The sequence below is a fragment of the Acanthochromis polyacanthus genome, chromosome 18, assembly GCF_021347895.1.
Source record: "Acanthochromis polyacanthus isolate Apoly-LR-REF ecotype Palm Island chromosome 18, KAUST_Apoly_ChrSc, whole genome shotgun sequence".
NCBI lineage: Eukaryota > Metazoa > Chordata > Actinopteri > Pomacentridae > Acanthochromis > Acanthochromis polyacanthus.
Window position 1 is genome coordinate 13,420,432 of NC_067130.1, and position 25,677 is coordinate 13,446,108.

At 44.8% G+C, this 25,677-nt stretch overlaps 1 protein-coding gene across 1 annotated transcript; it reads left to right on the forward strand.

Moving 5' to 3' along the window:
• The first annotated feature begins 566 nt into the window (after positions 1–566).
• notch1a (notch receptor 1a) lies at positions 567–24,061 on the forward strand. The gene is made up of 34 exons (XM_022198566.2): positions 567–841; positions 1,997–2,078; positions 9,113–9,375; positions 9,483–9,821; positions 10,787–10,909; positions 10,992–11,225; positions 11,317–11,472; positions 11,558–11,743; positions 11,861–11,974; positions 12,576–12,689; positions 12,770–13,003; positions 13,097–13,207; positions 14,471–14,663; positions 14,744–14,889; positions 14,980–15,093; positions 15,673–15,792; positions 15,897–16,049; positions 16,154–16,382; positions 16,500–16,701; positions 16,815–16,968; positions 17,092–17,276; positions 17,422–17,554; positions 17,644–17,901; positions 17,987–18,099; positions 18,213–18,784; positions 18,886–19,326; positions 19,434–19,579; positions 19,695–19,908; positions 20,020–20,104; positions 20,218–20,380; positions 20,483–20,781; positions 20,889–21,036; positions 21,142–21,239; positions 21,498–24,061. Exons 1-34 carry the CDS (start codon positions 784–786, stop codon positions 22,758–22,760), a joined length of 7,443 nt encoding a protein of 2,480 aa, XP_022054258.1. The 5' UTR covers positions 567–783; the 3' UTR covers positions 22,761–24,061.
• Positions 24,062–25,677: the final 1,616 nt, after the last annotated feature.

Genomic DNA, 25,677 nt, shown 5'->3' on the forward strand with positions numbered 1-25,677 from the left:
ACAGAATGTTTCCAACATCAGCTCAACATTTAACTGAGAAAAAATTGCATTATTTGAGAAATAAATGTAAAAACTACAGTATTGAATGTTATACACTTATTGAACAACTGTGCAGGACTTTTCTCCCGATTGTCTTATTTACGGTGATTCAGTGTTATATAAACTGTATGAAACTTAGGAGTTTACAGATTTTTACTGTCATGGTTTGACCGTTTTTCATGAGCATTTTTTATAGTGTAACTGTATCTCCAAAATGATATTTTGAATAGTATGGATAGTACAGTATTTTTATATGAGTCTAAATTGCAATATTTCCCTGTGAAAGAATGCACAAAGGTTGCATGAAGGGGCAGTAAAAGGAGTTGATAAAGTATAAATGCCTCCAAAAAAGCAGCCTAAGTGTTGTAGTTTTTTCACATCAGTGTCAAATATGAATAACTTTACTGCTGCACATGGAGGGGATGTGAGAGTTTGTCCCTCCTGCAGCATGAGGGGAGGGAGGAAGCTCGAATTAGGCCTGAGGAGGAGGAGAAAGGGGGAGGATGAGTGGGAGGAACTTGTAGAGTTGCCTCTAGATTTCATTGAGAACTCGGAAAGCAGCAGGTTAACATCTATGAACTGAGTCCCGCTGAAGACTTGTCTCCTATCTCTGCTGGATTTACTCCTTTTTCTTTCTTTTCCTTTTGACTGGGGATATTTATTTCAACACCTGGAGTATCTAACTGCGGATCTATGCGAACCCAACGCGGGAGTCCACGACATTTGTGAAGTTGAAGAGGAGGAATGTATCGTTTCTTTGTGAAACTAACATTTCTGATTCCAGCAATCGTCATCTCACAAGGTAAACTCTTTTAAACAGATTAAATCCTGGTTCAGGCTGCAGAGCGTTAATGTGAATGTGGAAGGAAAGCTGAGAAGTTAGTGGAAAATCAGTTAGAGACATGAGCCCAGTTTATTTGATTAGTCTGTTTTATCAGCTTTATAATGATGAGAGGAGGGTTAGAAACTGGCAGGTTGAAGCATATTAAACCTCTGATGGGCTTGGATTGTTTTAAGAGCTTTCCTTGGTCGTGGGAACGAATTCACTACAAGTGGAGAAGCGAGAAAGTTGCGCTTGGCTGCTGACTTCCCCAGAGTTCACTACAGTGGAAGATATTTAACACAAGTCATGTTTTCTGCACAGACTGAACAGTCATGTTCTGATAATGTAACTAATCTTACACTTCTGGTGCAACTGTGACTTATTTAAATGATTTGAAACTTTTTATATGGACTTTTATGCATATTGGAACAAGTTCTCAACATTTTTGGTTACGTTTATTTTTTAAAAAAAGTCAAAGTACATCTTTTTAAAAGTCATCTTTTTAAAGTGTTCTGAGGGCTGGTTTTAAATAAGATTGCAGATCATGGAAGTCGTGCGTGTGTTGGGGCAGGGGGACGCGGAGGAGGAGGGGAGCGCACGGATGGGGGAGTCAGGGCACCTTTTGTCTGCATGTGTGGGAGAGTGTTGTGGGTGAAGGGGGAGGAGTAGGAGGTGCTGTTATTCCCGTCTGCCGGTAAACAATGCCCGAGGAGAGTGTTTTATGGCTCGTGCTGGACTCTGATTTCTTTTGTTCCGCATCTGAGCCCCGCAGCTGCTGCGCTCTGCCCGCAAAAAAAGCGTGCCCCCCCCCCCCCCCCCCCCCCCCCCCAAAAGCCACGCACCACGCGCTGTGGCCTCACCGGTGTCCACAGTATCCCCCACGGACACTCCGTGTAACAAATCAATTAAAAGATGAGGATGTGCAAAGCGTGTGTGCATTAAAAATGTACATTCCTCTGAATAAAGAGGTATTAAAAGTCTCACTGATGAATAATTTCCCACTAAATAACATCAACTCTGGATTATCCCACTTAATCCCAACTGTCAGTTTAACAGTACAGACTTCTGCTACACTGTCTGCACTGACTTATTTTAGTTAAAGGTGTGTTCTAATATGTTTCATGCACTCCACAGGTCTAAAATGCTCCCTACCAACTGAGTCCTGCCTGAATGGAGGAAGATGTGAAGCCACCATCAATGGAAATGGAGAGTGCAAGTAAGTAGGGGATCCTAAAAAATCAGCAACATGTGATGCACCAGATGTTCCACTGCAGGCCACAGCACAGCATCTACTGCTGTCTTTTTTGTCCTTTCTCTGGAATTTGCCTTAGTAGTGCAGCGTAGCGTAATTTTGGTACTTGAAAGTGCTTTTTTATGTTTAGAAAGAAAAAGGGGCCACATATCCCCCTTTCATTCCAGCCTTTGAGCGGCCCCGTGCCCAGCAACCAGAGGCCTTTAAGTTTTCTTGTGGGCCGGTGTGCCCCAGTAGCCCTCCAGGAGCCCGTGGTCCTCTGTGCACACATTCCCTTAAATAGAAAAAAGACTTTTAAGAAGTAGAAGAAATAAAATAAGGGAGTTCCAGAGTGTTGGAGAGGTGAAAGAGGAGTAGCCGGACAAAAGCCCTCCCACCCCACCTCCACCTCCACCTCCTCCATCAGCAGCCCCCGTTAATGAATGCAGGACCCCGTCCCCAGCGAAGTGAGAGGACGCGTCCAGTCCTAAATCTTGTTTTTCTGCCTTTTCATGGGCGACAGCTGGGGCTCGCCCGCCGCCCGTCACCCATTGTCCTGCAGTCAGAATAATGCTGTGTGACTAATCTGAGTGGGGCTTCCCATCATGCCACAGCCACCCCAAACACCACAACACACACCAAACCCCTGCCATAACCACCACCAACCCCCCCACCTCACTCTTCCCCTCCTCCGAAAGGCTTGTCTCCTTCGTTCTGAATGGACCCTCACCCCCTCCCCTCCTCCATCTCCACCTCCCACCCCCACCTTGTGATCTCCATTTGAAAGCCAGATGGCTGTGAAATGTAATTGGATTGGATGTCGAGAGAGTGAGATTAATTGGAATAAAGTGCAGAAATTCGAAGGCAAACAAGTGGGAACAGACTGAGAGGCAGATTGTGGGCTGTTTGTTTAGCCTGTGAACTGATGCTAATAGTTTGACACATGATATGCTAACGCTTTCCCTTTAGCTGACCTTAATGTAAGTCTGTGAGCCTGCTGATTCACTCTTAGCCGGTATTGCGCAAGATAGTAAAAGATGAGGTGAGACACGGATGTCAGCTTTTATCTGTACACAGGCCTGAAGCAGAAACAGATGTGCTTAGAGAGCAGAACATTTGTATTGTGATTTCCAGTTGTGGCATCATTTTTTTCTTCCCTCCATTTGTAAGGAAACTCTGAGGTGGCCTGATTTACCCTCGGGGCATGTGGTCATGGCAGCCGCATCTCTGGTCTGTGGGGACAAGGGGGAGCCATTGAAAGGCCTGTGCTAGTAGCCCAGGGCCACCGATTCACAATATCTAATCTGCACACTCCACACACACACACACACACGCACATCTCCGCACGTGTGCGCACAGAAACTCTCTCCACCCCCACAAAGCTGGTATTGTGGTCTCCATCTCTGCTCCGTCCAATTAAAACCAGACAGGATAAGAGCATCACTTCACCCGCCCGCTCTCTCTATCCGTCTTCCTCCGTGCTTTCCTCTTTAATCATCATCCCTGCCAAGCTGAGCAGCCATCAGTCATGGGGTGTACTGGGAAATTCAGGGGTCAGAGGGTAGCGTCTGTGGCATATGGCGCTTCCAAATTCACTATTTGAATTCTCACCGGCAAATCTGAATTGCTTTCACGTTGATGACACAGGTGGAAAGTCCAGCTTTCGTAAGAAGCATAAAACTGGCACTGTGGGTGAATGTAGTACCCCAGATTCAGATTAGATTGTATGAGTAGAAGACTGGTGCAGTTCCCATCACAAGATGTTAAATGGAAGGTCAAAAGGTTTAAAATGCTTTAAACCCACACACGCAGCTATTGAAGTTAGCAGTGAGTCACGATCTGCGTTGTGGTTTATTCAGCAGTGCAAGCATATGGCGACACAGATTTGAGTGGTAAGATAGATTTAAATTCGCTTTCAGCACAGTTCCCACGAGTGCAAGAGTGAAATCACATGCTGGCATAGAGAACGAGGTTAGGCTCGGCATAAACAGTGGTAATCAGATGTCTTAGGGATGAGTTTATTTGAACTGTGTTGAGAGCAAATCTGCTCAGAGAGGATGTTTTTGCTGCTTCCTGGCTATAAAAATAGTCCCCCCTTAGGACACTGATCATCCTTAAAAAAAGGATAAGGCTTGGAACTTGTGTATTTATCCCTCTGATTTGGATTGCAATCTGCTTTTGTCTTTGAATACTCGTAACCATTGTCTGCCCTGCAAAGGCAGAGAGTGGTTCAACATTTTTTAAGGTGGACCAAACTTGAAAACACACAGACAGAATCCAGTAAAAGTAACTTATTCCACAAACCACAGACTTAGTCTAGCTGTTCTTTTTGTCCATGTGTGGGTTTAAGCGCTGTAGTACTTGTACTAGATAGTAAACAAGTATATTATCAAGATGTTTGTCCTTAAAAATTGACACATTGCAATTAGAGGTAACAGGCAGAATATAATTTACTTGAGCCAAAAGTAGCTCTGACTGTCTCTACAGACATCTTATTGTGTAATTGACTGAATTTTGTTAGCTTTGTATACAAAAACAGAAACAATTTTCAACAAGCTTTTTACAACTTTGTGGGACAGCATTCACCTGTAGAGGTTTACATTCAACACAGAGATATTTAAAATACCTAAAAATAACAAAGAGAGGAACACGAAACCAGTTTTAAACCCTTACACTAGGGCCGGAATAGAACAGTAGTTTGTTTGATTGAAGATCTTTCTCCTTACATCTGAAACTTGAGCAAAAGATTTTGAGTTTCGTAGAGATCAGAAAGTTGTCAGCAGTAAAGTACCGTGGTGCAGAGTTTGCGGTGATACCAGACATATGGAAACAACAACAAGCAGCTAAAATGGGGAAGCACTCGGTGATGTTTCTGTGAAGTAAGAGGTTATCTGAAGGTCTGGGACTTCCTGTTTCCCATGCGATTGTAGTGGTCTTGTTATGTAGGCAGCACGAAAGCATGTGAGGGCACAGCATCGTGTGAGTCAAATTTAGTTTCCATTTGCGAGTCGGTAATGAGGGCACAGCGAAGTTGAAAGGTTGTTGCCCTCCACCCCGCTGTGGCATAACTGACTGACTGTTGATGCTGCTTTGCTGAAATAGACACTGTTTTGGTCAGAGGTAGATGTTAATAATAAACCAGAAAAAACATCTCAACAGTCTCCTTACATGTCTCAAATGTTGTGAGACGTCCGACAGAAATAGATGTGAAAGCGAGAATTGGCTGAAAGTCTGTGGCTGTTTGTGCGATCGGGGCTCTGTGACCTTGCACGGAGCTGTCTGGTATAGCATATTGATGATAAAATGTCTCACCCATAAAGACCGTCTAGAGCGAGTCCACCACCACTAAAGAGATGTTACACTTTCCCTCAAGGAATGCCGCTCTTCATTTGTCCTCCTATAGGATTACCAGGCAGGTCTCTGTGAAGGCTCAGCTCCATGCGGGCTTAAGCGAGTCAGGAGAATGGTAGGGTTAAGTGTGCCTGCTGGTGTTGGGCTTTTATTGGGGTTTAAGCTGTAAGGCTGCCACTCCCCTGGTTGGGCCCATTCCCCAGATGCCAGGGCCCCTCTGATGCAGCTCTAAACGAGGTCGGTGACGGAAAAACTGCCTATCTTCTTTACCAAACACGGAAGCAAAATCAATATCTAAAGGTTTGGAAACAGTCATAAAGCTACTGTACAGAAAATATTCCATACAAAGACATATTTTCTCACATTTGCTGTCGGTGGAGCCCCTGAGTGGACTGATCTGGAGATCCTCAATGAGAGCTGTGCTGTCAGAGGACACAGATAAGTGGCTGTTTCACTGTAGTGGGTGTTGAAAGTTCACATCCAGCAGCACCGGCTGTCAAATGTAGAAACTCTTTTACAGGTCAGTATTACATTACATAGATGCATACTGATATTTTCTAATGACATACATGAAAGAAAACATTAGCACAGCTAGTGAACTCACATTATCTCCAATGACATTAAATATAAATACATTTCTCTACTAAGAAAAGCAAGAAAGACTGCTAAACTTACTGTATAGTGATGGCTTCCCACTGAGGATGCTGTAGTCACATGTTATCTGCCCACCTGACTGATGGTAATCTGAGTAATAGACTCCAGGCTAGAGGTCACTGATAACCATCACACAAAGTGGGGTTGGAGTCAGGTGTTTTATCTTCAACTGTAAGGTGTCTCATAGTGTGTAGACTAGTGAGCCACTTGAATGAATCTACCAGCAGCAGAACAAAGTGTATCTGACACACACACTCTGCTGCTAAGTTATGACCCTGGTGTTTGTTTGCTGCTATTTTGTGCAGAAAAGGTGATCTCACAGTCATTAGTCAAGCCGGTGCTCCGGTCTTGTCACTGTGACCGACCCTCATAAATCTTCAACTCCACATATTTGAGAGCGCGAGACAGGAATCAGCTTGATTACTAACAAAATTACCCACTGAAGACCCGATACTTGTAGGAAATATCATTATTATTCGTCTCAGACTTTGTCTCAGTGTTAATATAGGAGAAAAACATTATTTTCAAAACATGTTGGTTTATCCATGTATTATTAGAATATGTATATATTTAAATCCATGCCTCAGATACCTTTTAAAAACAGCTTTTATACAGTTTAATTAGGTTTAAAAGCTTGAGAGATAACAGATACATTTACTTATGAATGGATCAATGCACTTGGTGGTTTTACTGTAAATGTTTATATGTATGTTTGTATGATTCTTACACCTTGTCTTAATGGCACACTGTTCTTCACTCATTAGATGTAGAATTGTGCAAAAAAAATTCATTGTTGTTGAAGTTTAGAGCCTTTCAGATCAGGCACATTTGATTTTTTTCTAGCTGAGCCACATTGTTCTGTTCTTGTCTGACTAACAGATGTGGACCCCAGGGGTCGGGTCTTGGCTAATGATTAGACACATCCAAGGGAACATCAGCTCACTAGACAAAATGAATGAGGAGGAAAGGGCAGAAACAAATGTTAAAAAGAGCAACAAGCGAAGGAGGGAGTGAGAGTTGAGGAGAGAAGAGAAAAGAGACACTGATCGTGTAATAGTTTCATAAGCAGCCAGGAAACAGGAGTATTGATGTCATACACGCATTCATGATTACTGTACGCCACCCTCAATGATTTCACGTAACATTTTCCACAGCAGTGGCATTCCCAGCGCACAGTTGGGTTGGTTTTGTGTCAGACAGAGGAGGGTAAAGTCACCCTCAGAGTGACAGATGGTAGATCAGGCCCAGCAGGGACAGAGGAGAGAGGGGAGAGAAGGCAGGGAGGCCGTCCCACAGTCACAAAAGTGTTGAGGGTCAGAGGTCGGGGAAGCATCTGCTCCGGCCTGAGGGGACATTGCATCGCTGGGAGAGACCTGTTGCCGTGGTGTGTGCTGCTGGTCTTTTCAGCATGTGGGTGGATCTTTATCTCAGAGTGGACTGACTTCAGGACAAAGGGGATCTATTACAGTTAGTTAGCGTGGGGTGACACACACACGAGTGCACACTTGCACACACACACACAATTAATAAGATCTCTGTTTCATTACACTGGGTGAGATTTTTATGTGAAATTCATGAATTCCCTCAAGTTATTCAATTTATTTTCATGGTGAAGTGAAATGGGAAGCAAGGAAACTTCAAAGCTACCCCAAATGCTTTTACAATCTTTTGCCAATTGCAACTGTCTGGGCTCCCTGTGGGGACACACAGGACTGTTAAAAACTCCCTGACTGGTCTGATCAAACTAAGTCAACAACGGAGTTTTCAGCAGTCCTGTGTGACATACGGAGAATGCTGTAAAAAGCAAATTGCTGGGAGCTATAAAAAGCCCCAACAGGACACTAACAGACTTTTGAAAGCTGAATTTGAGTCAGAGTAGAGATGCCTAGAAAACTACAGAAAAGAAGACGCAATGTTGCGTAAAAGGGGAAATCAAAAAGGGGAAACAGGTAAGGAAGAGAGGAATTAAGAATGAGTGGTGTGGTTGAAGGATGGGAGGGTCGAAGACACAGAAGTTGCAACAGCTGACTTCACATGGGTTCTTTATGTCCCTGGAGGAGAGGTTGGCTTGTCAGCACCCCCATCTGAGAAGGGGACAGAGGGGAGGGAGGGGAGGCAGAGGAGGAGGAAGGATAAGGGGAGAGGAGGAGGAGGAGGAGGAGGAGAAAGGAGGATGGGGGAGGAATCCTGTCCAACAGCTGCCTTCATTAACATGCGCACCTGCTCCCTGTGGAGATACGAGGAGGCCAACAGATGCCCTCCCTCGCACATAAACACTCACATGCTCGTGCGCACAACTACACACTGTCACACAAGCCCCAATTCAAACATAAACACTTTTCTGCTGACTTTTAATGCCCCTTCACGTGACAGATGGGACTTGTACGACCTGCATATGAAATGATGTCTGAGCAGCTCGCAAATGGGAAAGGAAAATCAGTCAATTTTTTGTAATTTGCTTTTTATTTGGATGAGTGGCTAGCTCTTATCTTTGTGAAATTTCGAACCTGAGTTTCTACATTTCACTAAGCAGCCAGTTTGAGCTATGTGACTGTAGCAGTAACTGTCCTTGGCCTGGATGGGAGGGAAGCAGCCAAGGGCTTAGGGCCTGAATGCAGGGCTTCATATGGGACATCCATAGGCGGCACTGGCCCCTTGATCTCTACGGTCATTCAGGATGAGGGTGGACAGCATGGGGGCGAAAGGTAGATGGGAACAGGCTGTTACGGCTAGACTATGTTGTGGCGTCTGTTGTCTCGACAGAATGTGTTTTCAAGGTTCTGAGGGAGTCTAATCCAGAGAGACATACTAGAACAACATACTGTCCCCGTCTCGCTGCAGTGGGACTTTGCTGGGCGGGAAACTTTCAGTCCCCTTCCACTCCTCCCCCTTCACCCCTCTCCTATTATTCCCCTTTTGTTTAGATAATTGTTCCCATGATTTAAGCAAAAAAAAAGAGTGATCCTGGTTTTCTTATCATCACTGTTTCCCTCCTCCTTACTGTACATTCCCAGGTGTCCCAGTGACTACGTAGGCAACCGGTGCCAGTATCCGAGCCCCTGCAGCCCCTCACCCTGCCGCAACGGTGGTGAATGCAAACCTGTTTCCCATGGCAACACATTTGATTTCCGTTGTATGTGCCGTGTGGGTTTCACCGACCGGCTATGCTTGACTCCCACCAACCACGCCTGCATGAGCTCCCCCTGTCGCAATGGAGGGACATGTGATCTCATCACTCTCACTGCTTACCGCTGCCACTGCCCACCAGGCTGGTCAGGTATGGAGCTAGAAGCCTCAAACTTTATGAGATGACAGCACTTTTCCTGGCTGTTACTTCACTATGAACAGTAATGATTAACTCTCTTTTACTGTGTCATGTTCAAGGCAAAACCTGCCAGCTTGCCAACCCATGTGCTTCCAATCCATGTGCAAATGGCGGCCAGTGCTCAGCCTTTGATTCCAGCTACATCTGCACCTGCCCACTGGCCTTCCACGGGCAAACCTGCAAGCAGGATGTCAACGAGTGCGCCCAGACTCCATCACCCTGCCTCAACGGTGGCGTATGTGTGAATGAGGTGGGCTCGTACCACTGCCGCTGTCCTCAAGAGTACACCGGACAGCACTGTGAGACCCCCTACATGCCATGCAGCCCCTCACCATGCCAGAATGGAGGCACTTGCGTCCAGAAGGGAGACACTGCCTACGATTGCAGCTGCCTGCCAGGTAACACACAAACATCTATCTATGCATAAACAAGCAGTCTTTCTGTTGACATAAGGAGTTGCATATGGTTAGTGTAGTAACAGAACACACACTTTTGTTTTGCTGTTACATCAGTTGACCTAAAAACGAGTCTGCTGTTGTAGTAAAATCTGATTGGGTGGAGTGAGCAATCTCTGGTTGCCCCCCTCCTCGCTCTCTTGCTGCCAGTCTCCACTGGCAGGATGCAGTCACACAGACGTTTCCTTCTGATAATCACCAGCGAGGTCACACAGCACCAGAGATACGCACATGCATATAAACGTATAGATATCCACGCCCTGTCCATGAGGTCACAGGTTCACAAAAATATCTTGTTTTTCAGCTAAATACAGCCAGTCTATCTGCCATCTTTATTGTGTTGGTACAGAAAGCTGTTGCCGAGCTGAGGCTGTCAGAGGCAGGACGCCAGCTGCTGAGAAACTTTTCTTCTTCCAAACCACATTCTAAATGGTGTATTAAAAAAAAAGTTAAAATTCACTGCTATTAAAGCTGTGCTTTCATCTAATTGTGTGCTTATGGTCAGCACAAAGCTTGTTGAGTCAATATGCAGATGAATGAGGGATATTACAGGGTTGTGTGTTAAAGTTTAATCCATGCTGTGTCTCTGGTGGGTGTCTGTGCTGGAATGCGTTTAGATAGTGAAGCAGCACGGGCACCTGCAGAGCTGTGGGGTTGATTGTTAATCAGGCTATCTTGCCTGTAAAACACCCACTCAAGCCTTTGATGTTTAAATAGGAGACAAGCTGCACCCTCATTTACAGGGTATTAAATCAGTCTGTCATGAGGAATTAGACAGCTTGTCTGCTTTGAGTTCACTGTGATAACAAGAGGAAGGAAAAGTCTGATTATTATTAACAAAAACCAAGTGTTGCCGGATCTTCTTTTATGTCTTTATTACTCCTCACTGTCTTTTTTTCCCCCATCAGGCTTCACAGGTCAGCATTGTGAGCACAACATTGATGACTGTCCAGGTCACAACTGTCAGAATGGTGGTGTGTGTGTGGACGGGGTGAACACCTACAACTGCCAGTGCCCACCACATTACACAGGTGACCTTTCAGTAAGAAAATACTCAAAAATTCTTTCACAAGCTTCAGTCCAAAGTCTGCTCAAGCTCTTTTCTTCTCTCAGGCCAATACTGCACTGAAAATGTGGACGAGTGTGAGCTGATGCCCAATGCATGTCAGAATGGAGGGACGTGCCACGACACCCACGGCAGCTATCACTGCGTCTGCGTCAACGGGTGGACGGGTGATGACTGCAGCGAGAACATCGACGACTGTGCCAGCGCGGCTTGTTACCATGGCGCCACCTGCCACGACCGTGTGGCCTCGTTCTTCTGCGAGTGTCCTCATGGACGCACAGGTTCGACCGTCTGCAGCCCTTCCAGACACACTATGCAAGACAGCTCATGGTCCTAATGAAGATGTTAAATGTAAAATGTTGATGCTTTCAGGTTTGCTGTGCCACCTGGATGATGCCTGCATCAGCAACCCATGTCAAAAGGGCTCCAACTGTGACACTAACCCCGTCAATGGCAAAGCAATATGCACCTGCCCCCCAGGTTACACCGGCTCAGCCTGTAACCTGGATATTGATGAGTGCTCTCTTGGTAAATTATATAGTTTCTTTCTTCTGATTTGGCCTACAAATTCAATCTCTGAAAATATATAAAACTTGTACCTTCAATGTTTTAGGTGCCAATCCCTGCGAGCATGGTGGTCGATGCCTCAACACAAAAGGATCTTTCCAGTGCAAATGTCTTCAAGGATACGAAGGACCACGCTGCGAGATGGACGTCAATGAATGCATGTCTAATCCCTGCCATAATGATGCCACCTGTTTGGACCAGATTGGAGGGTTCCACTGCATCTGCATGCCAGGTAAGAGCATTAGTTTATGTTGCAAGAAAAAGAAAAAGGGTTAAACATATATCTTCATGCATGCAAGCTTTTGTTTGAAGCATCTGAGCCACATTTAATAGTTCTGTGTCATTGCAGGATATGAAGGTGTGTTCTGCCACATCAACACAGATGAGTGTGCCAGCCAACCTTGTCTCAACAATGGTAAATGCATCGACAAGATCAACTCTTTCCATTGCGAGTGCCCCAAAGGTGAGAAAATATCTGGTAATTGTTCAAATGTTAGACTAAAGTAAGAGCTTCTTTGGCTCTAAGTTAACCCCTTTTTGGTCAGACAATAGGAGCAGGGAAGAGGCAATAAAGGAGTAGATCATCAACCAATCTGTCACTGAGTATTGCACACATGGTTCACAGATTGAAAGTGAATGATTTACTTCTTCTAATAGTGTCACTGAAGGGTGAAATGGACAGAGCAGAGCAGGCTGCAGGAACATTAGCATATTTGGCGGGCGTGAGAGTTTGTGTTAGAGCTTAGCGCCAAAACTGGGGGCAGGGATTGGTTTATAGTTGGTAAGCCGGAGGCCATTGTGTTGCTGTTTGAAAGAAAGATTTCACTGCACAGTAAGAGCAGAGAAAGGAGGGGGTGGAGGGGAATGTTGAGGAACAGTTTGTTAGGACATTCAGCATCTTGCCGACCCACTTCAGATGCAAATTGTGTTTTTCTGTAGTCGATTTGCACATTATGCACACTGTAGATATGATTCACAGAATATACTGAGAGAAATTCTTCTTGAAATTTGTTCCATAATCTGAAAATAAGCTTAATTCTCATCTTAAAAAAATGTGTCCGCAGGCTTTTCTGGGCATCTCTGTCAGGTGGATATTGACGAGTGTGCCAGCACCCCCTGCAAGAATGGAGCTAAATGTACTGATGGACCCAACAAGTACACTTGTGAATGTGCTGCAGGTACACTAAACTGCTTTTCTTCTCAGGTAATATGTAATGAGTTTTGTTCTGCTACTGAGAAGTTTGCTCTTGCTTTACAGGTTACACCGGGCAGCACTGCGAAATTGACATCAATGAGTGCTACTCTGACCCCTGCCACTATGGCACCTGCAAGGATGGCCTGGCCTCCTTCACCTGCTACTGCCGCCCTGGATACACTGGCCGCCTGTGTGAGACCAACATCAATGAGTGTCTAAGCCAGCCTTGCAAGAACGGTGGCACTTGCCAAGACAGGGAGAACACATACATCTGTTCCTGCCCTAAAGGCACCACCGGTAAGACTTTAGTTATCCTAAGAAAACTCTGAAAATCATTCAGTGAAAATGTTTTGAATTCTGCTTATCTTATTTCCTTCTTCCAATCTACAGGTTTCAACTGCGAGGTGAATCTGGACGACTGTAAGAGCAAACCCTGTGACTACGGGAAGTGCATCGACAAAATCAATGGCTACGAGTGTGCATGTGAGCCAGGTTACACAGGTGAGCAGTGGGCGGACTTTACAGGTGCAGGGGGAGGGTCCCCCGAGCTTTGGGAGAGGCAGGTAGGACAGGTGGCTGGCTGGTCCACTCCTGCAGAACAATGGTGTCAGATTGCCTGAGTAGGAGGGGGGCCTGGTAGAGAAAAGGAACACAGCCCCCCCCAACCTGATACATGCACAAACACACACACAAAGCAGTAACTTTGTTTGCCATTTGAAAAGGCTGTGACGCTGAGCCAGGAAAGACTCTGTAAGGTGATACTTTAAAAGGAAAAGAGACTGGCCTTTAATTACATATCTGATGTTTATTTTTAACTGGATGACAAACTCCATTGATTACTGAGTGAAGTGTTTTCACTTCATTTACTTTGCTGGCACTCGTTTACCTGTATAGAACTTCAGTGACAAAGTCTTATCTAAGTGGGCCGGTCTTGTGTTCCTCCCTTTCATGGTCCAACAGAGCCGGTTCTGACTGGTAGTGGCTGTGTGATTATGCTGAAAAGGGGACCGGGACACACACACACACACACACACACACACACACACACACACACACACACACACACACACACACACACACACACACACACACAAGTGTGTGCTGCTCTGCATCACTCCTCCTTTTCCTCCCCTCCATCTTTTTGTGCTGACGGGGTGAGTGTGGAGGGCACGGCAGGACTGAGACAAAGAGGGACAGAGGACTATTGTAACTGAAGATCAGGCAGATGGGCCCTCCCCTCCTGATTGATGAAGAGCATAGGAGCAGGGAGCTGGGTAGGAGATCAGAGGGGGGTTTAATTGTTACTCGGCCGTGTGTGAAATGGGTCTGGCCTTCTGTCCCTGTAAACAGGCCTGGGTGAGGTTACTTCTCCCTGGATGGGGTGGTGGTGTGGGTGTGTGTGAATAGGGAGAGTAGCTACAGCCCTCCCCCCTCTCTCCTGGCAGCACCTCCCTCCCTCAGATCCAGCTGAAATCCTCCTTCTGCCTATTCAACAGGGCCCCATTCAGCCCATGGAGGAGAGGTAAAAGGGCCTCCAGGGGCCACCAAGCTAGACACACATTGGAGCTACTACAGCTCCTTCTTTCGCTATTGTTGCCCAAAGCTACACACAGCACCTCAGCTCACAGCTCACAAAGGTTTAAAAGAAAACCACACTAGAGAGCAAAGCGTCCAGCTGTTTGGCTGCCAGAATGGCCAGTGAAGATATTTATCAGTTCCCATATTTGCTACACTGTCCTAAATCCCCACCTTATTGTCTTGCAGGAGCAATGTGTAATATCAACATTGATGACTGCGCCATCAACCCTTGTCACAATGGGGGCACATGTGTCGATGGCATCAACAGCTTCACCTGCCTCTGTCCAGAGGGCTACAATGACGCCACCTGTTTGTCACAGGTGGACGAGTGCGGCAGTAACCCCTGTATCCACGGCCGATGCCAGGACCTTATCAATGGGTGAGCACAGACCCAAATTTAAGATGGAGTAAGAAGTGAGACTAAATAAATACTAAACTGCATTTTCATTTCTACTGAAGCTACAAATGTACCTGTGATTCCGGCTGGAGCGGTCAAAACTGTGACATCAATAACAACGAATGTGAGTCGAACCCATGCATGAACGGAGGAACCTGCAAGGACATGACCAGCGGATACCACTGCACTTGCAGAGTCGGCTTCACCGGTCAGTTATAAGCTTTGCTTATAGAGATTGAATGGGTGCCTTGTTGGCCTATACCTAACCCAAGTGTGTTCTCTAATCCTGCTACTGTAGGACCTAACTGCCAAACTAACATCAACGAGTGCGCCTCCAACCCCTGCCTCAACCAGGGCACCTGCATCGACGATGTGGCCGGATACAAGTGCAACTGCTTGCTGCCTTACACTGGTACGACATGTCGCTGCTTATCTTCCATTCATTTAGTTAGCTGCTGTCTCAGCTCTGTCCGAAAATGTAAAGACAAGCTTCTAGTTTCCACACAATCACAGTATCCCATCCCGTGTTGTTTTAGAAAACATTGGCCAACGGATACTAACAGGGATGTCTGTTTTTTGGCATCTCGGTGTGGAAAGATCTGCTTGTCTGCTTTGCAGGGATAACAGAATGTGTGTGTTTTGAAATAACATGCCACGGTGGCTAATATAAGCTGGAGAGCTGGACGCTGCTCAGAGTCCTATTCCCTCTTCCTGCCACGTCCTGTTTCCTGTCTATGACCGCACAATAGCAGGAAACAGGAAGGCCCTTCCTGTTTGGTTAATTCGTCATGGAAATGGATAAGGAAGTGGAATGGAAACTGGGATTTAGAAATTGATGCCACTTTAAAAATGAAATATTTTACTTGCAAATGTAGAGGAATTGATATATGTTAATGACTGATATGATTTATGTTAATTTTGTGATGTGGTGTTAAATATTATAGTCTAAAGCTGGATCAGCTGCAGACACTGATTGTTTTTCTGCTACCAGGTGAAAACTGTGAGACCCTGTTGGCCCCCTGCAGCCCCAGACCCTGCAAAAACGGTGGAATGTGTAAGGAGTCTGAAGACTACCAGAGCTTCTCTTGCATCTGCCCTGAAGGATGGCAAGGTAGACATCTATCCATCTATTTCATGTTCAGCTTTTCTATGGGTATCTTTAATCTATATATCCACTGGGCAGTGTGATAATTGTTTCTTTTTCTTTCTTTCAAGGCCAAACATGTGAGATTGACATCAATGAATGTGTGAAGAGCCCATGCCGCAATGGCGCTCTTTGTCACAACACTATGGGCGGTTATCTGTGCAAGTGTCAGCCAGGTTACACAGGCCAGAAGTGTGAAACAGACATCGATGACTGCAAACCAAGTAAGGAACACACATTTCTTGACACAATTCAAGTTCAGATATTTTCTCTATTTTAACACATCAGTCATGAATGGTGACCTCACATCCTCTTTTCTGTGTTTCAGATCCCTGCAGTAATGGAGGTCTGTGCCGCGACGGTATCAACAGTTTCACATGTACGTGTCTGCCTGGGTTTCGTGGTGGCAGATGTGAGGAGGACATAAATGAGTGTGAGAGCAACCCTTGTAGGAATGGGGCCAACTGCACAGATTGTGTTAACAGCTACACCTGCACCTGCCCACCTGGCTTCAGTGGCATCAACTGTGAGATCAACACCAACGACTGCACTGACAGGTAGCTCACCTTCTCACAGTACTCTGTAATTATACGCCTGTTAGACCAGCTGCATAATCAAAGCAGGTGGAAATTAAGTAAGGTTTTCAAATGTTCGTTCCCTTTTGTTTCAAACAGCTCTTGCTTCAATGGAGGCACCTGTGTGGATGGAATCAACGCCTTCACGTGTCTGTGTCTGCCTGGATTCACCGGCAGTTACTGCCAGTATGACATCAATGAGTGTGACTCCAAACCATGCCTCAATGGAGGCACTTGTCTTGACAGTTATGGGACGTACAAGTGCACCTGCCCTCACGGCTACACGGGAATCAACTGTCAGGTAGGGAGAAATATTCTGTTGTTTGTGTAATCTACCAGGACTTTGTGCTACTTTCATGCAGTACCTCCGTTTATGTAGTGTATTCATTAGTTTCATCTTTGTCTCCTTTTTAGAACCTTGTGCGCTGGTGTGACTCTTCTCCCTGTAAAAACGGAGGCTCCTGCTGGCAGCAGGGAGCTTCTTACACCTGCCAGTGTCAGACTGGATGGACTGGCCTCTATTGTGACATCCCAAGTGTGTCCTGTGAGGTAGCAGCTAAACAGCAAGGTACGGCCATTTCCATCATGTGTTTTATTTGCTTTAAGTCTTAAATTAGTTGAATGTAAGTCTGGTGTGTGTGATTTTTTTTTTGTCATATTCTGTAACTCCTTCATTTGTCTTTGATTGCAGGTGTTGAAGTGGCTCACTTGTGCAGGAATTCTGGCCAGTGTCTGGATGCTGGAAACACACATTACTGCCGCTGCCAGGCCGGCTACACTGGGAGTTACTGCCAGGAACAGGTGGACGAGTGCTCTCCCAATCCTTGCCAGAACGGAGCCTCGTGCACTGATTATCTAGGAGGTTACAGTTGTGAGGTAGGGAGAAATAAGGTTACACGTACAGTAAAGATTAAGATTTACAGGCTACTTATTTTTTATTAGAGTCTGTCTTGATCTGTTTTTGGTGACACATTAACACAGACACCGAGGTAAACTTATGATTTTTCTTTTTCTCTGTCAGTGTCTCCCTGGATACCATGGTGTGAACTGCTCAAAAGAGATCAATGAATGCCAGTCTCAGCCCTGCCAGAATGGAGGCACCTGCATCGACCTCATCAACACATACAAGTGCTCCTGTCCCAGAGGAACACAAGGTACATACCTGCATACTGAATACATTTGATAAGTCAACAAAGAAATATAATATGTATGTTGTCTAACCCAACCTTTGTGTTTCCTGCAGGTGTGCACTGTGAGATTAACTTGGATGACTGCAACCCATCCACTGACCCACTTACAAATGAACCTAAATGCTTCAACAATGGCAAGTGTGTGGACCGCATTGGAGGCTACCAGTGTGTTTGCCCTCCGGGTTATGTAGGTGAGCGCTGCGAAGGCGATGTCAATGAATGCTTGTCAGACCCGTGTGACCCCCGGGGCTCCTACAACTGCATCCAGCTCACCAACAGCTACCGCTGTGAATGCCGCACTGGATACACAGGTACTGATATGCAACCAGCAGCAACAAATATAAAAAAATATTAAGTGTTTGCAAGAGAACCTCACACATACCTTTTGTTCTACAGGTCAGCGCTGTGACAAGGTGTTTGATGGCTGCAAAGGAAGACCCTGCAGAAACGGAGGGACTTGTGCTGTTGCCAGTAACACACCTCATGGGTTCATCTGCAAATGTCCACCTGTGAGTACAGCTCTATGGTCTACTAAGACAACGGCATCATTCAAATTGCTTTTACAGTCCTTTTTTTCTCAGGTTTTGCACAGTAATCATTAACTCCATTTCTATCCCACTAGGGCTTCACTGGCTCTTCCTGCGAGTATGACTCTCGCTCTTGTGGGAGTCTGAATTGCAGAAATGGTGGCACATGTGTGTCAGGCCACCTTGGCCCACGCTGCCTGTGTCCCTCAACCTTCACGGGGCCTGAGTGCCAAACCCCCACCGACAGCCTCTGCATCTCCAACCCCTGTTACAACGGTGGCACTTGCCAGATCACCCCAGATGCTCCATTCTTCCACTGCAGCTGCCCCAGCAACTTCAATGGCCTGCTGTGCCACATACTGGACTACTCCTTTGTTGGAGGGTTTGGCCGGGACATCACCCCACCTCCGGAAGTGGAGGTGAGCTGCGAGATTCCACAGTGTGACGAATGGGCAGGGAACCACATCTGCGACTCACTGTGCAACAATCACGCCTGCGGCTGGGATGGAGGAGACTGCTCACTTAATTTTGATGATCCGTGGCAAAACTGCTCTGCTGCTCTACAGTGCTGGCGCTACTTCAATGATGGCAAGTGTGATGGCCAATGTAACAGCCCTGGGTGTCTCTATGATGGCTTTGATTGCCAAGGACAGGAAGGACAATGCAAGTAAGTCTGGAAAACGGAAAAAATATTTGGTATCAACAAGGTTATTTTGGAATTTGTCATATTGTTGCAGAATATTAACCCATTCTTATTCCTTTTTCCAGCCCTCTTTATGACCAGTATTGTAAAGACCACTATGCTGATGGCCACTGTGATCAGGGCTGCAACAATGCAGAATGTGAATGGGATGGTCTGGACTGTGCTAACAACATGCCAGAGAAGCTGGCTGACGGACATTTAGTGCTCGTGGTCCACATTCCTCCAGAACAACTTAAAAATCGTTCCTCATCGTTCCTCAGAGAGCTCAGCAGTGTTCTCCACACTAATGTGGTGTTCCGCCGTGATGCCAAAGGAGAACCCATGATCTTCCCTTATTATGGCAACGAACAAGACCTGGTTAAACATAATGTGCTGAAGCGCTCGGCAGATGGCTGGCCTGAGTGGGCTTCAGTGCCTGCCAGTGTTTTGGGTCAGATGAAGGAGAGTATGACTTCCATGGTCAGCCCACGGAAACGCAGAGAGCTGGATCCTGTGCAAGTCAAAGGGTAGGTACCACAAAGTCATAGCAGAACAAGTCAAACAGTAAAGTGGTTTGTACTTGGATTACTGCAAAGTGTATAATGTTAATGTTTCTACCGATTTCTGCCTATAGGTCTGTGGTGTACCTGGAGATTGATAACCGTCAGTGTTACCAGCAGTCTACTGAATGCTTCCAGAGTGCCACAGACGTGGCTGCATTCCTCGGAGCACTGGCCTCCAGTGGGAATCTGAATGTTCCGTACATTGAAGCTGTCACAAGTATGTCACTCATATCCAGCCATTCAGCCTTCTTAGATACTTATACATATGTATTCATGAAGAATGGTCACTGCATTGACATCCTAAATAATATATGATTAAACTATTTTTTCAGGTGTGAGACCAACTCCTCCCAATTCAGAGCTCTACCCCATGTACGTGGTCTTCCTGGGCTTGGCTGCTCTGGGTTTCATCTGCCTGGGTGTTCTGGTGTCCCGTAAACGGCGACGAGAGCATGGCCAGCTATGGTTTCCTGAAGGATTCAAAGTATCGGAGCCCAGTAAAAAGAAACGCAGAGAGCCACTGGGAGAGGATTCTGTTGGATTGAAGTAAGTACAGTTTGAAAGTAGAATATTAACAGAGCTTTCGTTGCAGCAGTCAGCGTATTTTTATCATTTGACGTAATGTAGGTAGTCTAATTTGCCTTTGCTTTTCAACAGGCCTATGAAAAACTCTGACATCAATCTTATGGATGACAATCAAAATGAATGGGGTGATGAGGATCCAGAATGCAGACGCTTTAGGGTAAGATGAACCGTTTGATGCAAGTCTCCTCTTGTCCTTGAAGACAAATAACTGTCTACTCTCAAACTTTTTCATGTGTTTTAATGAAACTGACACTGTGATGACTCTTTCAGTTTGAGGAGCAGGCCATGTTGGATTTGAGTGATCATACTGACCACAGAAAATGGACACAGCAGCATCTGGATGCAGCTGACCTTCGTATTACATCAATTGCTCCTACGCCTCCTCAGGGAGAGATAGAGAATGACTGCATGGATGTCAATGTCAGAGGACCGGGTGTGTACACTGTTAAAATACATTCTTTACGAAATAATAGATCTTTCTGAATCCTCAAAACCATCTAAATGTCTCATTACGCTCCTCTCTCTTCCTTGTCAGATGGTTTCACTCCCCTGATGATCGCCTCCTGCAGCGGTGGAGGGCTGGAGACTGGTAACAGTGAAGAGGAAGAGGATCCGTCAGCAGAAATAATCTCCGACTTCATTTACCAGGGCGCCAACCTCCACAACCAGACTGACCGCACAGGTGAGACTGCCCTCCACCTGGCTGCCCGGTACGCCCGCTCTGACGCCGCCAAACGCCTCCTGGAGTCCAGTGCCGATGCCAACGTTCAGGACAACATGGGCCGCACGCCGCTTCATGCAGCTGTGGCAGCGGATGCACAGGGAGTGTTCCAGGTAACTGCTTCCTTTCTCAGGAGTGTCACGTTACTCCAGGGTTTTATTTTTGACAAAACTTGTCCAGCAGTTTGAAAACGTTTACAAAGAAATCTGCCTCTTTACAGATTTTAATCCGAAATCGTGCCACCGATCTTGATGCCCGCATGCATGACGGAACAACACCGCTGATTTTGGCAGCCCGATTGGCAGTTGAGGGCATGGTCGAAGAGCTTATCAACTGCCACGCCGACGCTAACGCCACCGATGATTCTGGTAGCTAATGTTTTATCAACCAATCACCTTCACACGTCTTTAAAGCTGCCTCATTGTACTGTGGATTTTGACGACAAAACCTTTGAATCTGCACCATCTCTGCAGGTAAATCTGCTCTTCACTGGGCTGCGGCTGTAAATAATGTGGAGGCTGCCATGGTGCTGCTGAAAAATGGTGCCAACAAAGACATGCAGGACAACAAGGTACTGAAAAGATGCGACTATAAGAGTAATAAATACATCTGGTGCCAGTAAATTATATGCAACTATGTTAACTACATAAACTTGAGGCTATAAAGATACATTTAAAGGTTTAGTTTAAAGCTATTTAGTGAATTAGAAATGAGGCCTAGCGTTAGAAGATCTTAGGGATCTAGCAGGAGCATAACTAACCAGAAAATCAGATCAATAGTCAGCAGTTAGTCCACAGCATATTAACTGTTTCTCTGTTTGGTGTTGTAGGAGGAGACTCCACTCTTCCTCGCAGCCCGTGAAGGCAGCTACGAGACAGCAAAGGTTCTGCTGGAGCACTTTGCCAACCGTGAGATAACTGACCATCTTGACCAGCTGCCCAGAGATATTGCCCAGGAGCGCATGCACCACGACATCGTCCGCCTTCTGGAGGAGTACAATGTGGTTCGGAGTCCCGGGCTTCACAGCGCCCCACTAAGCGCCGCCAGCCTCTCCCCACCTCTCTGCTCACCCAATGACTATCTTAGCAACCTCAAGCCCAACCTTTCTGTCAAGAAGGTTCGTAAGCTGAGCTCCGGGGGAAAAGGAGGCAAGGATGGGGGCAAAGATAACAGGTTGAAGAAGAAAAAGTCGCTGGATGGGAAGAATAATCTGCTTGACACATCAGCTGTCCTCTCCCCAGTTGACTCCCTGGAGTCACCTCATGGCTACCTGTCCGATGTGGCCTCTCCTCCCATGGCGTCACCTTTCCAGCAGTCCCCACCGGTGTCTCTAAATCACCTACAAGGCAATGGAGACTCCCACATGGGCCAGATGAACATGGGTAAGGATATGGGTTGCATGTCCTTTGACCCTAACCCGCCTCGCCTCTCCCACCTGCCGGTGTCCAGCCCCAGTGGTCAGGGTACAACATCCATAGGTGGCAGCAGAGGAGGTCAGTGTGACTGGGTCTCCAGGATGCACCCAGGAGTTGGGCAGCAAGGAAGCTTCACCCAGACACCATCCATAACCCACAACATGATAGGTGCTCTGCATGCCGTCAGTACTGCCACTCTGTCTCACATAATGGGATACCAGAATCTGCAGACCAGCCACCTCGGCTCATCTGCACACATGATGCAGCAGGCTCGCTCTCGGCAGCTCCAGCACCAGAACTCCAACTCCACCACAGCCGGGCAGTCCCTCAATCAGAGTTTTCCAAACGTAGAGTTGAGCGGCTCTGACATGCAGCAGAACAACGGCTCGGGTCGCTCCGTGTCAATCCACACGGTGATGCCACAGGAGACGCAGATCCTTGGCACCCAGTTTCTCACCCCTCCCTCCCAGCACAGCTATTCAGGCCCCATGGACAACACCCCTAACCACCAGCTGCAGGTGCCCGACCACCCATTTCTGACGCCCTCCCCCGGCTCCCCTGACCAGTGGTCCAGCTCGTCCCCACATTCCAACATGTCTGATTGGTCGGAGGGCATCTCCAGCCCGCCCACGAGCATCCATTCACAGATGAATCTAATCCCAGACCAGTTTAAGTAGAGACTTGTAAAACGGACCGAACTCTAATACAGTATATACAAAGTTCATACACAAAGAAAATGACAAACTTGTCTCAAGACTGAAGATGCTCCTTTTTTATTATCAGTTTTTATACTAATGATAAGTTTTAGTAATTTTGTATTTATTTATGTGCTTTTTGTTGACCTGAAAAATAAAGAAGATGCTTTTATATTTATGCTTTTTCATTTTTTTTTGTTTTATTTTGTTATGTATGGGAAGGTTAGGAACCGCTGAAAAGGAGTGTGTATCAGAAAAAATCTTTCCTAGATATGTACACTGGCTATTTATTTGTGTCTTGTGTTGATATATTCACTGGATTTATTTTAATCTTTTGGTGCATCAGTCAGATTTTATTTTTGGGTTATGCTTGCTTTATGTTTGTACAGATTTTTTGTTCGACTTTTATAGATCATTTGAAATTTTCAGTATTAATTAATTATATTTTAACCTCCTTTGTCTTTTAAAGTGACAGGTTTTGTTACTGAACTACATTTCACTAAGTCTTATCACTGAGTCTGTGTTAGATGTTGATCAAATATATATATATATATATATACAAAATGTCACCGTTAATAATGTTGCTTACTATGCTGTTCTTTCTGAACAAATTTACAATGACAGTAACTGAGCAAAGGTAAATAACATGCAGAACTCTGGAGATTTTGGACCTTAAAGCACAGAACAAAAATCCTTTATTGGCTGAGAAATACTTTTCAAAAATGATTAGAAAAGCATCTAAACAAATCTGAGCATATCTTTATGAAATACTGGTCTTGGCTGGAGCTAAGTAATTGATTTGCGATAATTTATGATCTAAGGACTGTTTCTTTATTTCATATTGTATCCTAAATCAGTGATTATGGTTACCGTGTTTAACCTATAAAGTGTTAAATTGCAGACCTGTTGTAGAACGTTGAAATGTTACATTTGCCACAGTTTATAATAGTGCCAGTGTGAGTTTTGTTTTTCCTAAGAAAAGCAATGTATTTGTGAGATTTCTTGTACAAAAATGTCTTCAAGGTGGAAAACATTGTTTGTGAAAGAAACGGGGACCTTTGTGTGTAACAACATCGTCTGCACTTTGTGAAGGAGTGTGGTTTAGGGTGTCTAAATGTCATGTTTTATAAACTAATCCAGAGGTAAAGATGTTTTAAGAAAAGAAAAAAGTAATTCAAAATCAATCTTCATGCAAAGTTGTAGTTTGCAAAGAAATATTTCCTGATTAAAAATGTTTTGTAAAAATTGTCTTGATTCAATAAAATCTACTGTTGAGCTTTAAATGCGACTGTCTTTCATAATTTTATTCTCTCCTGAAATACTATGCGACTGATCAAACATCCATTTTAATAATCTGAAAAATAAACCTCGGAAACTGTTGTCTGTTGCTCTCTACTGGTGAAAATATGACTGGTGGTTAAGAAAAGCTTTATAGTTCATTTCAGCTGACATTTTAGAGCAGAATAGATGGGTTTAGAATTATTTTTTGCGAAGCGGAAACGTAATTTGAACAGTTTTTAATCGTTTACCTATATACAGCGCCCTCCATAATTATTGGCACCTCTGGTTGAGATGTGTTCTTCAGCTTCTAATAAATTCATTTTTTTCTAAACAATATAGGACCACAATGAAAAAAAGAGGAAAATCCAACCTTTAATTCAAGTACATTTATTCAGTGGGGAAAAAAATCACACATTAAGAAATAATTCTTTTACATCAAATCATGTGTGCCACAATTATTAGCACCACTGATGTTAATACTTTGTACAACCCCCTTTTGCCAACAAAACAGCACCTAATCTTTTCCTACAATACATTTTTTAAACGGTTTTCCATGTGAGAGTTTGCTTCTGCAATAAAAATTGAATCTATTTTAAGGTTTTCAACACATCTTAACCAGGGGTGCCAATAATTATGGAGGGCGCTGTATCTATAAATTACTTGATATCTTCTTACACCACTTGCTGTGATTGCAAACATCACATTTTCATTTATTCATCACTTAAACATGGTGTTGTATAAAGCCTTGTATTCACATGAAACTGAAAGTTACAATGATTGCATGGCATCAGAAGTCTTTGGTGATGGAGAATATAACTGGAGGTGTGCACAGTGGTTAGTATAAGTAACTAAAAACTACATATGAAATAAGTTTCTGCAAACTGAAATAAATCTAAAAAGCAAACTTCCAAAGTTAGAAAACTAACTGAAATGTTCTTGTGTACTTTAGAAATGACTTAAAATATCAATTCATTTAAAAAGCAACTGTCCTTAGTTTTAGTCTTTGTCAATTTTGTCACCACGATAATGCAGAAGAATACAGTATTACATGTTTTGTTGAAACTGGAATGTCTGCAGGACTGTGTTTGCGCTGCAATGTCTGTTCTGACATCTTTAATTTTTAATCCATCTATCTATCTATCTATCTTAGTTATCAATTGATTAACAATAAAGTTGCATGTCTCGGTGGATTGGAAAGTTTCTCACACCATACTGTATAGTGTTAAGATGCAACATTACATCTTCATTGCAGATGCAATTACTGTGTTTTTATTGTGTAAGTTATATAGATAGAATCTATCTATCCATCCATCCAGTAGTTCTACTTGCATTATCCTATAGATGTTAACAGAATATTGGATCCCTGCTGACATTAAGTGTGATGCAGGATGCACCCTGGTGTGCTAACACAAACAGACCGACAACCATGCATGCTCACACTATATCTGTCTTGGAATCACTGGTTTGCTTACCATACATGTCTTTGCACAATGGGAGGAAGTCAGTCTTTTGATACGCTAAAATACACAGCTGCACAGTCTGTTGAGTTTTTAAAATAAGCTTAAATTGGAGTGTGATCAAACAAAACAGTTTTGAGAATCAGTGAGAGAGCATATTC